Consider the following 13,335-nt stretch of genomic DNA (forward strand, 5'->3'; position numbering starts at 1 on the left):
CACCAAATGGCTTACTAGAACATATAACATATGAGTTGAATGGTTTTATTTAGTTCCCAGCCACTCTTACGAGGCGCTGTTTTAAGCCATAAATTTTATTTTACGCCATATAGATCCTCTATCAATATATTATATTTTATCTATGTTAAAAATATATGGCAATCTAACCACCTACTCATAATCTTATACTATTCCTTAGAATATGCTATTTAATTTTGGTCCATATTTAACATAGTTCCGCGATTTAACCACGGAAGCATATTTTACTTGGAATTTTTTTTTACCAAAATATCAAATTCCAGTACTCTTTTAATAAATTGTCGTACTCATTCCTTTAAAATAATCGATAATAGTTTAAAAATTAAACGACATTAAGATAAAAATAAAATGAGAGAGTCAAAATCTGATCCAGCTGTTTTGACTCGTTTAACGTATCCTTTCGGTTAGGTGTTTGGTTCCTTAGTTAAATTTAGGGTTTTGAAGTAACACATTTTTAAATGTGTTGTGTTAATAAACTCAATTACAATAACCGAATAAATGGCTGACATTGTCAGTAAATTAAATGGCTGACATTGAAATAATGATAGCCATTATATCAAAAATATGATAAGCTTTCTTTTCTAAAAAGATATATAAAACGATGTTTTTTAAATTAAATCTTATATTAAAACAATGTGTGTAAAAGAGAGGTCGACAAAGTAGTCGCTTTTCTAGTGTATTTTAAAAGCTCCATCTTGAGTAAGAATATTGAAGTTACTTATACAGTCTGTATTAAATTAAGTTAAAAAATCCGTATGGATTATTTTAACAAAATGAGTACAATAACTTTCTTTTATACACGTAATTTGCGATATCAAACGACAGCAAGACGGTAAAGCTAACTCTTTCAAAATGATACTTTACGTTGCGGTAAATTCAATATTATATAGTAAACAACAAAGATGTGATACAATACTTTTGATCGAAATTCGACTAAATTTAGCAAGTCTTATAATTAAAATCATTCCTATTTAAATATAAGACTCTGTAATTTACAATTTTCTCCCTAATTTATAATAAATGGCATTCATATCGTTTAAGATCGTCAAACTGCCATACACAACATTAAAATTAATTGATATAAATATTTATAATTGTTCAAGTATTACCATTGGAATCATAATTCTCATAATGTAATATCACGGTATTTCATTTTGATTCTTTCGTATAATTTTAACCGTATTCATACTTTGGAGTAAAATTTTATTCGTTGAATTGAACAGGACATTTTTTTTTTTGTTGTAAGAATTTTTTTTTTGGGTATAAGAGTGAAATCTATTTTTATTTGATGTCGAAGATATAATATATATGCAATATATATTGTTAATATTATATTATTAAATTATTTACATTCAACAGAATTAACTCGACGTAAAATGGTAGTAATGTTTATTTATAATATAAGCTAAATATTTATTCGAATGATTGTGTTTAAGACAATACATTTTTTTACTTGTTTTTTATGTTTTACCATTGTTGTGGAATCGCATGTTTAGGTGAAGCACTTGACTGAACCATTCCTATAAATTAATAGCACAAATTTAGGTTTGAAAATAGTTTTGTTATTTTAAAATTTTGTGTAGTACGAATTTCGTAGATTACTAATTTTTTCAACTAGAGGATATAAAATAGAAATTATTAAAAATAAAAATTCCATAATTAGATTGCAGCTACAACAGTTAATTAAGTAAGATTTCCATAATGAGTGTGAAATCTGGTTATAAAAAAAAATTGACTCGTAGCCTATTTATCAAGCGTTGTGTTGGTCAAATTATAAGAATTTGATAGAGTGCTATTTTTTTGTTGAAATATTTAAATAAATAAATTTAGATTTTTTTTTATTAAATTTATTTATTTAAATATTCCAACAAAAAAATGGATTTTCACAAATTAAGAATCAAAACAATTAATAAATGCTATTTTTAATGAAAATTTTTAGAAACTTAAATTCGCAAACGCCAATATAAATACATTGGCTGAGTAAGACAAGGGGCATTATTGCAAATAATTAATTGACAGGAGCTCACAGGGATCAATAAGAAAACTTGTCTAATAAAAATTGATAACGCACCGGCGAAGTGGAGTCGATTAGATCGATTGGTTTGAATTAGATTTCTTGATTGTTTACCAAGAATTAAAAGATCATAGGTCATTATCTTAATCTAATCAAATTTTTAAATTGTCTCTAGCGTAGTACCACTTCTAGTTTTATTTTATTTTACCAGACAAAGTTTTCTTTATATAATGATCTCTTGCATGCAATGAAAATTGGAAAAGTTTTCAATATTCGTAATCTAAGAAATTCCGTGTAAAAATCGTGCGCATTTTTGTAAATAAAGCCCGCATAGCAAACATTATGAATTTGGCATGCAACACAAGCTTAAAAATTTCATTGTTTATAACATAATATGGTAAAACAAACTTGGTTAGTGCGTCTAAATGAACAATTTGGATTTCGTAAAAAAATGAATTAGGATAAAAGAAACTTTAACAAAGGATAATGTGAATATTTACAGTAAAAAATAAATGTAAAATAAACAGGATAAATGAAATTTAATCCATTAATGAAGGAGCTTAAATGGTTTGGTTAATCGGTCGCACCTCCTCCATAGTCTGCGGCGGTGTTGGTAGTACCTGGAGTGTAAGTGGGTTGACCTTGCGCATTTAGCAAAGTATTCTCATTGGGTGCTGGCATTGGCAGTGGAATTGATATTCCAGTGGTATTGCTACCTTCATATGGAGCTGGATTTATACCACCAGTTGGTCCTGGCTGAGATGTAACTGGGCCACCAAGTTCATCAACATCTGATAAATCATCCTACATAACATAAAATTTGTTAAAAATAATGGAATTAAAATACAGAAAGTATTAAATACAAAGAATTTATTTATCTACTTAATTTTTTTAAAGAATAAATTTACGCAAAGTCACTTCATTTGAAAGCTCAGAGATAAGAGGATATGCTCGATATGCAAAAGATTGTGAATACGATCTCTACCAAATAATTACCATTTTAGATCAAGTAAAAATCAAAGATGGATTGAAAAAAATTCGACAGGCTAGAAAAAGAGAAGGGTCAAAATAAATTCGATCTGATCAAAATTTTCGCTCACAAAAAACTGGAGTGGAGATTATCAATCTTTGAATCCTACCAATGTAACATTTGTGGCGTATGATTCATAGCCTATGACTCTTTTTGAGGCTGGATATTAATATATTAAATGTATTGACTATTGATTTATTTTAGACTGTTGGGAAGAGTGCAAAAAATTTCGAACCCATTACAACAAGATAAACAAATCATGTACCCGAAAAGAAGAAAAGGTCTATGTTATTCATGAAGTAAATAAATAAGTTCGTTAAATATCGAGTCGAGTTACAAAATCTGCTGTATTTATTAAAAATACACTGCTCAAAAAAATTAAATTTTCAAATTATTTTTAACCATGCTTTCTATTTTTAGTTTACTACTCATTATTTATAATCAATGAGTATGATAAATATAGGAAAATCTGAAACATATTGAAATAAGTTTAGCCAAAAAATTATGAACTGACTGTTTGTTTTGAGAAGTGTATACTTTAAAAAAAGGCTTAAAACTAACGATTTGTTACCTGTTAAACGTTTTTTTATCAGAAGTATATATAACATTTATCAAAAATATACTTATATTAAAATACACATACATTTAATAAGAACAACTTCTCCAATAAAAAAATCAAACAAAATTACCTTATTTCGTGTTGTTGGTTGACTGGATATTGGTCCTGTTGAACTGCTAGATCCTGCACCACCTTCTGGAGCGTCTCTCTACCAAACAAACACAACAAAACTCCTCAACCAAGCACTCAAAAAACATTTAGACAACTAAAAAATCAACTTACTATTTCTTTTTTCTTTTAAAGTTAAATAAAAAAATAGTAGGATGATATTGACGATGTCTATGGATGATAAGTAAATGAAAAAATAGAATGTTTTGTAATAAAAATAAGTCTAGTGGATGATCCTGATCCTATATATTTGACTTTTGAATCAATTTGTATCACTAAGGTTATACGAGCTCTTCTGTCATTATAATATTTTCATTGAGTAAAATTTAATTTTTTTAGAGGTCTAACATGCATTATTAGTTTTATTAATTAAAATTGAATATTTAAAAAATTAAATTTGTTTACTAACTATCGGAAATTATAAACAATGTCTTCTCTGACATGTAGTTTGAAAGGTATTATGATATAAGTTCTTAAAAATTCCCATGTTTAATTTTAAAATAAAAATTTTAACTTCAACTTTATTTCTATTTGTACTATCCGAATATCATTCTACAGACAATATACAACCTCAAAAATTTTGCTACTTTTTGTAATATTTTAGTTGATGAATATGATGGTAGTGCCCGTATAACCTTAACTTGATATTTTTACCCAAAAATTCATTTCAAAATATGAGATCTTTTTTAACATCAAATGGTAAAAATTTGCTACGTAAAAATAATAAAATGATTTGAGATAAAAATATGGCGAAAGTAATTTTTAAGCTTATTTTGATTTTGTTAAAGTAAGATGTACTACAAATGAAGAATGCCCTACATTAATTTAGAATAAAAAACATACATTCAAAATAAAAAAAATAACTTTCGCAACCAGACACCAGATTGACCAAAATAGGATTGCCACACATTACGTTTCCCTAAAATAATAGTTATAAGAAATAAAGAAATACAAAAAATTAGAATAAGCTTTCTGTCCAAATGGTATCAACAAATTACAATATATTCTTACATTCAAGAATAGGTTTTTAAGTGTTACTTAAAACTGATTAACGTCTTCTTACAGCTCGAAGTGTTGCAATAAATGTAGCAACTATGAGAAAATACTTGCTGAATTTGTTAAAAATCTTCCAAAAGTTGACACTATGTCATAGAATAACGTAAAGTTTATTAAGAATTAGCTGAAGATTACCTCATGTGAACTGAAAATGAAAGAATCTAAGTTCTGTTCTTTATATTTCAGAAAGATGTATGAGAGTTAACTAAAAGCATTCTTTCAAAGCCAAAATACCATGCGAGGCAAATTCTCCAATATGTAATTCCATTTATATTTGAAAATTAATTATTGGTGAAAATTTAACCACTTGTGAAAATGTGTAATTTAGACTTTGTAGCCTGGATTTTTTTTTAAATAGAAATTGTGGATCGAGCTTGATATACACGTCTATCGCTCTAAAACAGTTTAAACGCGGTATTGGATATGAATCAAGAAGTTGCAACAGAGACACAAAGAAGTTTTTAGGTTGTTATTCATGCCAAAAGAGAAAACGCTCGATACTTAAGATTTTTTTTAATTAGCGAAGTTAAAATTAATGAAAAGATGGAATTATATTTTTAAACATTAAATTGAATTTTTTTAATATCCCAATTTTTTGTGTAATAAAATCAAGCTTGAATATAAATATCGCGACAATTTTTTTTTAAATATTTAAAGCGATGTTTTTTATAATTTTTCGACTAAAATTTTTATTAATTTTTCTGACACACAAATTTCTAGCATAATCAAAGAGTCAGCAACTCTATGAACTAGGTGAGGAGATAAACGAGGATGAAATAGAGCCAGATTGCTAGAAGAAATTCCAAATCAAGCTTCTGGGTAACTCTATGATCCAACGTATAATAGTTAATACGATGTTTATAACAGAATAAAATTTGATATTTCTTGATAATTATTATCAAAAGAAACTTCGAACGGGTTTTTCTAAGTATATAATCACTTTTGTATCGGTAGGCATCGCCTAGCATAATATACTTGTCCGATCTACTTAATTATGCCTTCTAGTAGATTTGTCACTTTCAGTTCTTAACCCCATTAGTTTCAATTCTATAGTCATTTGAAATAAGAACAATATTTTTTTAGTTTGTTTTTTGTTAAGTCCGCAATTTTTAGAAAAAATTCTCAGGTATGATAGAAGTGCTACTTTCCTTTTCAAAAAAGTCTTTCATTAAGACCGTTGCACTTCTATCTACCGATTTAAAATTCAAAGGTATTATTAACAAATATTTATCCTTAGCTCCCATTAAACAAAATTCAATTGGGTCGGTAAGAATTTTAATTTTTTTTATAAATAATTGAAAAATAAGGTCAGAAAATTTTGTCTTAAGATTGGTTCCTACTATCAAATTTTGAAAAATTTTAATTGCCATTTATATTCACATGTTTTTCATAACAAAATGTAGCTTCTATTTTAGAAAATCGTTTAAATAAATTGCATGGACATTTTTTCCCCCCATTGATTCATTTGAAAATTACTACACAATTTGGAATGAATCATATTAAGTCTATTAATTTTGCATAAATTTCTTTAAAATTTCTGAGAGAATATGTGGCAATCCTCTGTTAATAATAACTTACCTTTTACCTTGTTAGGTTAAAAATAAGCAAGCCAGATACAATTTTTGTTTCGAAGTTTGTTATTTAATAAATAGTTCTGTCCCAATTGTATACTTATAGGCGTGTGCAAAATTAAATACCTTGTTTAATATCCATTTCATAAGTAATTAACTTAATTTAAAACATTTAGCCAATTATTAAATCTATTAAAATTAATGTTAAGATTGAACAAATCTGATTCAAATTGTTTCTGAATTTATTCTAAACAAAAAAATTGTACATTCTTTTCATTTAAAAGATGGAAATATATAGATGTGCATTTTGTAACAGATTCGTTTCTTTATTATAGTTAAATTAAAATCAATGCGTATTTATTTTAAGAAATAAACACATGAATTATAGGAAAATTTCAAATTTTGAATTTACAGATAGCCAGTTGGCACATTTAAATTAAAGACAGTTCTATCACTATTTTTTAAATTGTGTTAAAAAAAAATCGCATATTATGTTAGTTTTCCAACAACTAAAACAAAATTTATAATTTGAGTAAAAATAAATTTTTTTAAATTTAATTTCCGATCCAAACGTTGTGTACTGCCACGATATGAATTATTTTAATAGCTTTATGATTGTAAAGATATGAAAGATATCGATGGGTATTTAATTTTTATTTTTATACAGGTAAACCGGAGAGATACACCTGTGTAGGATAAAGCATATTCACGCTATGGTAAACCGGTAGATTTTAACTCAGTTGAGAGATGATTGCTTTAATCGCTTTGTTAGTGGCCATGAAGTGTAAAAAGAATCGAAAACGTAAAGCCTGGTGTAAAGATTGGCTCACAAAGAGAAATAAAAAATTAAGTTCAGATCCTACAGATTACCATAATTTTTTACGGATGAAAGAAGAAGTCTGTTCACTGTCCACTCCTCTAATACTTAAAATACTCTTCTAGTACAAAAGAAAAAATACAGTTATGAGAACTATTTTCCTCCATAAAAGAGTGCTCCAACTAAACTTAAAACTGCACAGGCGTGCGAGAGTGACTCCAACACACTGCGCATGTAAAAATAATTGAAGTTCGATACTTCTTCGGTCACCTGCCCTGGTCACTACGCCTGTACAGTTTAGCCTACAGCGGCTAGCACACACGCTCCGGTTTGTCTTTACAGGTATTTGAAATAGTAGTGTAGTCGTGTAAAAATGTTATGTCATAATTTAGCGATTTTCTTAATTTTGTATCTAACCTTTGGTGAATTAATTTCATATAATAAAAATAAAAAACGCCGTTCAAAATGATAGCGGTGTATCACCATAAATAAATAATTTTTTTTCCATTGTAAGATCCTAAATCAGATTTGATCAGTCCAACAATAATTGAAATGAATATTATACAAAAAAATATATAACAAATTTACTTTAAAGCATGCAGAATAAATTAATTAATAATGTCCAATAAATGTTTTGTTTTCATTGAAAATTAAACAAGCTAGGATTTTTATTATTTCTACTCAGGCAATTTTATTCGCAAACTTACCATTTGATGTTAAAAGAAAGTATGGTTTTGGTTTAGGTCAAGTATCAACGATTTGTTTATGAATAAACTTACTATTTTTTTACGATTACTAAAAATATAGTTTTGTACATCTATTTACAAACAGTTTAATTACCATTATCAATATAATAATATTCAGGTTTATCTTCATTGAATTAATTTTGATGAGCAGGAGAAAATATAAATAAATACGACATTCAAAGTTTGTAAAAATTTTATCCTAAAGGGGAGTAAAAATAGAGGTTCAAAGTTTTTGTGTGATGACGTCTGCAAAAAATAAAAGCTTACGGCACAGGAAATAAAAATATAGAATAAAAACAGATAATTATGGAGTCATTACAAAACTGAAATTAACGTAATGAAATAGGTGTTCATTTAGAAAGGTGAAAGTAACAAAGTAGGTACTAGGTACTTAGCCGATTTGAAAAATTATTTAACGTATAGAAAGCTTCATTATCAGCAAGTGATATGGGCTGTTTAAAAAAAAAAATAGGGTTCCGTACCAAAAAAAATAAGATCGAAAAAATTGTAAACAAAAGGAGGATAAGTGACGGAAAAGAAGATGAAGGTTATAACCAAATAATTTTTGTATTTAAAATTGAAATTGCTCCGCAAAGCTTGTATTTAACAGCTAATATCTAATTCTAGCCTCAAATTTATTTTTATTATCCCATTCGTATTTTGAAATACCACCTAAAGATTACCTAAATATTTTAAATCAATACAATTTAGAGATAGTAGAACTCAATTTGTTTACAGTCGAGTCAGTTTTTAATAAGAGTGTATTATAAACGACAGATATTCGCCCTGAATATTAATATTGACAGTGTATGTAACTGTTTTCTTTCAAGAAAAATTAATTCAATTATCAGTTTTTTCTTACATTCAATGTATGGTAATCTCCAGTTTCCTCTGGTGCACGTGGTTTACATTTTCCACAACAGAAGTTGCAACAACAGCATAGACAACAGCAACAATAACAACCGGTAACTACAGCACAAAATAGAAATAGAGCCTAAAAACATACGGAAAAAATAATGTTGTTAGTTCATGAATACAAATTTAATACCTCTCCTTTCCAAAAACTGCTGTGGTACTTCTTTTAAATTTTATTTTGCTTAGCCTGTCAAAATTACGCCGCTGTCTTTTATGTCACAAGCTATATACTAATAGACCTATTTAAGATATAAATAGGTTTAACATATCAGCTTGTAACATTTAAAAGAAAGGTAGAGATTCTACAGGCCACGCAATTGAAAGCGAAACCTAATTTAGAAACAAACACATAACAGCTCTTGGAAAATAGATATAGAAATAATAAACTTACTTTACACCAAGTGGAGGTAACTACGAAATAAGCATTAACGCTCTCTTCACCAAATTGTTCGGCAATATATAAACCCAACGAACCATAATTGTCATAAATATTTCTTTTAGTTAAATCACTCAAAATCGTGTGAGCTCTATTTACTTCTTTGAACTAAAAAATATACGAAATTATTTTATAAATTCACAGTAGTTCGAATCTGAAAATAAATATCTTTAAACTATGGTATTGATTTTCTTTAACTCATGTAGTACAATCTCTCCGCACAGTTTTCCATACATGACAAATCTAATTGTCCACTGCGTACACCAAATTACCATTTATGGGCAATAAGAGTGCAATTTAATTGACAATTATTATTATTGACAGTTATATACTATATAGATTTATAAACCATGGCAAGATTAATTATGTAATATGAGCTTTTAATAAAATTTTCGAAGATTCTATTTTTGAGTTTTGTAAGTAGAAAACAAATGAGTTAATTCTAAAAAATAACAACTTGGGAAGCTTTAGAAAAGGAGTATTCTTCCTTATTTAAAAAAAGTAAGAGGGGTCCCTAGCAATATTTCTTAGTCAAATTTATCATATTCACTTTAAAAATTAAATAAAAAATATTCAAAAACAATTAAAAACAAATATCAGAGATAAAAACGCCTCAATTAAACTCGTTAACTTGTTTCTATTTTATTTTAAATTTATTGTAACATTATAAAATAATATTGGCAAATAATTTTATTCAGCTATTTATTCGCTTATTAATTCGAGAATACCCAAAGATTTGTAAAAACAACTATTTTTGGCGGTAATTATAAGAGACCACCGCATGATCATCATGTTAAAAACTTTGTTTCTAATTTTTACTCCAAAATATGGACGTCTAAACGAATTGTATTAATTGAATTCTTAAAAAAACAAGCAGCGTAAACCGATAAGCATAAGATCTACAGGTGTTAAATATGAAACAAATTTTGAATCATTTAAATCTTATGTTCATCGGTTTTCAGTGCTTGTGTTAAAGTCAATTAATATAGAAGCAGTAAAGATAAAATCATTTAGACGCCAATAATTTGGCGTAGAATTTAAAACGAAATTTCGGCGTGACGATCGGAATCATCCACCAATAATTGTACAACTTTAGAGCATGGGAGCCTTTACCGTGTTACAAAAGAACGATAACGATAAATTTATAATCCTCAAATAATTTTAAGATTCTACATAATATGAAAGAATCGGATGTATTTTCTAAATACGTAAAATTAGTCACAATCAAAGGAACGTGATTATTTTAACAGTAAACTTTCCATATGAAATTTAAGAAATCATGACTTACTTTTTCAGCAGCATCAGGATTGTTTGGATTTTTATCTGGATGATATTTTAAAGCTAATTTGCGATAAGTTTTCTTAATATCGTCCGGTGTTGCTGTTTTCGGTAATGATAGTATTTGATATAGTGAATCTCCAGAGGTTCTAAATATTAAAAAAATAAATACATAAGAAATATACATAATATTTACATATTACGTCTAATTATAAAAAGGAGTGTCTAGAATTAAGTGATTAGGTTCTAAGAATATTCATCACAATTGTACAGGTAAATGCATTTTTATATAAACAATTTACAATATTGATGACTCATACAGGTAAATAATATTAAACAAGTTTGTTAAAATATGGAAAATTTCAATGAAAGTTTTTTAAATAGATTAACAATAAATATTATTAGAAATTTTAACTTACGATAATTTTCGTCGCTGTTCCATCTTGTGAAAATAGCTAAATCACTAAATATAATACACACTTTCAAAAAAAATAATTAAGAATTACGTATAAAAAATACTAATTTTTAAATTAAAAATACATGGCTTTAAGATATATTATTTTCCGGTTATTAATATTCTTGTCGTATATGTCGTCCGTTAATATTATTAAATGGAGTAGTAAAATTTGACTTCTTGTATTTCCTTGCTGGCAATCCGCACTCAATAATTTAATATTAATTGTCAACTCTAGATAGCACTACCGAACACACGTCAATATGAATGTAAAATTCAGTATTATTGAAATTATACAATTGATAAAAAAAGATCGGACAGTATGCTTCATACATAACAAAAAAGGATAAAATAATTACAATTATATAAACGGGGAAAATTTTTTGTTCATAAATTTTATTAAGAAACTTTTTATTTGATTATCTTTTTAATACATTTAAATGTAATTGCTGATAATAGCATTTCATATTATAAAATACGAAGTATTAAATTTTAAATGAAATTTAAATCTATTAACATTTTTATAATTTTCATGTATATGTAGAACGCACCCTATGCATTATAAATGGAATCCTAACATATTTATTTATTAAAACATATTTGTTAATGAAAGAAAATGGCTAAAAATAAAAATAAATTTATAGATATATCCTTATCTTTATTAGTGAGTACATTTTTTTACAAAAAGTATTTTCAAATTTCAAAGTTCTTAAGACAAGGACAATGATATGTGATAACTAATGTATTAGCAACATATAGCTGAAATCAAGGGATCCTATACTCAAAAAATTTTCATACGTTACAGAGGGAAAATGATATTGCCGAAACTGAAGCTGATGATCCGTTAAATATTCCGGATACGTATCACCCAGAAAATAATAGTTTTTCTTTTAATTCTGAACAAAAAACTTTTATTTCGGAAATACCAGAAGAAAAAATTGAAGTAAACATAAGTGAATCACAAACAATTAAGAATGAAATAAAATCAAGGACTCAAACAAAGTTTAAAAGAAAAAAGCGTAAGACGAAAAAGTGTTATTTAACGCAAAAAAGTACAAATATTTCAAATGATCTCAAAAGTTTTAATTGTATGGAATGTAATTTACAATTTGAATCATTAAATAAACTTAATTCTCATTCAAATACAGAACATTTAGACAAATTAAGAAATGATGAAAAACGAACTAAAAAATCGTTGTGTCACCTATGTGGCAAAATTTTTAATTACGTTAGCCAGTACCACGAACATTTACTAATGCATGAAAATATAAAAAATTACATTTGCGAAATATGTAAAAAAGGATTTGCATCTAAACGAATTTTGACCATACACGAAAAAATTCACGATTCAATGGAGAATCGTAAATATATTTGTGGACATATATTCGACGATAATGAACCAATCACAATTAATACAAATGCTCCAAGTTTACAATATGTGATCACAAATTCGGATGGACAAAAAGTATGCAATTTCGGTTGTGTTTCAAAATCAGATTTACGCAAACATCGTTTAATTCACTCAAATGTAAAACCATTTAGCTGCAATTTTTGTCCAATGAGTTTTCGACAAACGGGACATTTACGTCGACATATAAAACGGCACACCGGAAAACGTGATTTTATTTGCAATATTTGTTCGGTAGGATTTGTTACAAAAGATAATTTAAAAAATCATTTACCAATACACGAAAATGTATTGCCTTATATTTGCGAACATTGTGGGAAAACATTGTTGCAACGTAGTCAATGTGTTCGACATGTTGCAAAATGTTCGATGCTGCAAGTTAAAAATTCGGATGTTGATAATAAAAGTGATAAAGTCAATGAAAAAGATTAATATTCAAAATATGAAATTCATAATAATTTTTTATAAGGGTTAAATAAAAGGCTTCTTTTTCGAAATTAAACACTCTTACCCGGAATGTTTTTAAGTATTATTTGGAATCGATAGATTTTGACCAAGCATGATGTATATCACTGTTCGAACGTAAGCTAGTTAAAAAGGTCAACCTGTGTTAAATCAATACGTACTAACGTAATGTATCTCTAAATCAAAATAAACACAAAACTTAAACCATTCTAAGTGTCATTAGTATAACATTACCTACATGTTATATTCAAATATAATGTTATTGTTAGAATACTTAGATTTTATAAATTCCATAAAAACTTTCAAAAAATTGTGGGGGAGGGTATATATTTTCGGAATATGTAATATGCTTAGTATATGTAAGATGTTAAAATGAAAC

General features: G+C 27.1%; 2 protein-coding genes across 4 annotated transcripts; one reads left to right on the forward strand and one right to left on the reverse strand.

Annotated features, from left to right (window-relative positions):
• Positions 1-1,411: 1,411 nt before the first annotated feature.
• Positions 1,412-11,278, reverse strand: LOC123305368 (dnaJ homolog subfamily C member 5). 3 transcript variants are annotated; one of them, XM_044887065.1, is made up of 7 exons: positions 11,049-11,278; positions 10,640-10,778; positions 9,307-9,459; positions 8,863-8,994; positions 3,773-3,850; positions 2,674-2,857; positions 1,412-1,559 (listed from the first exon to the last, which is right to left on the reverse strand). In XM_044887065.1, exons 1-7 carry the CDS (start codon positions 11,069-11,071, stop codon positions 1,507-1,509), a joined length of 762 nt encoding a protein of 253 aa, XP_044743000.1. In that variant the 5' UTR covers positions 11,072-11,278; the 3' UTR covers positions 1,412-1,506. The 3 variants fall into 3 exon arrangements, with proteins under 3 accessions (XP_044743000.1, XP_044742998.1, XP_044743001.1); XM_044887063.1 differs by having other exon boundaries at positions 2,641-2,857; XM_044887066.1 differs by lacking the exon at positions 3,773-3,850 and having other exon boundaries at positions 2,641-2,857.
• A 1,156-nt stretch (positions 11,279-12,434) lies between these two features.
• Positions 12,435-12,923, forward strand: LOC123301441 (zinc finger protein Aiolos-like). The gene has a single exon (XM_044884212.1). The coding sequence runs from the start codon at positions 12,435-12,437 to the stop codon at positions 12,921-12,923; it is 489 nt and encodes a 162-aa protein (XP_044740147.1).
• Positions 12,924-13,335: the final 412 nt, after the last annotated feature.

Source organism: Chrysoperla carnea, chromosome 1 (genome assembly GCF_905475395.1).
Source record: "Chrysoperla carnea chromosome 1, inChrCarn1.1, whole genome shotgun sequence".
NCBI classification, from domain to species: Eukaryota; Metazoa; Arthropoda; class Insecta; order Neuroptera; family Chrysopidae; genus Chrysoperla; species Chrysoperla carnea.

Coding starts and splice junctions, on each gene's coding strand:
- LOC123305368 (XM_044887063.1), bottom strand. CDS start 11,071: ATGGAACAGCGACGAAAATTATC. Junction 10,779..11,048: donor GAACAGCGACGAAAATTATC/GTAAGTTAAAAT, acceptor TTTAATATTTAG/AACCTCTGGAGATTCACTAT. Junction 9,460..10,639: donor ATCCTGATGCTGCTGAAAAA/GTAAGTCATGAT, acceptor TATATTTTTTAG/TTCAAAGAAGTAAATAGAGC.
- LOC123301441 (XM_044884212.1), top strand. CDS start 12,435: ATGGAGAATCGTAAATATATTTGTGGACATATATTCGACGATAATGAA.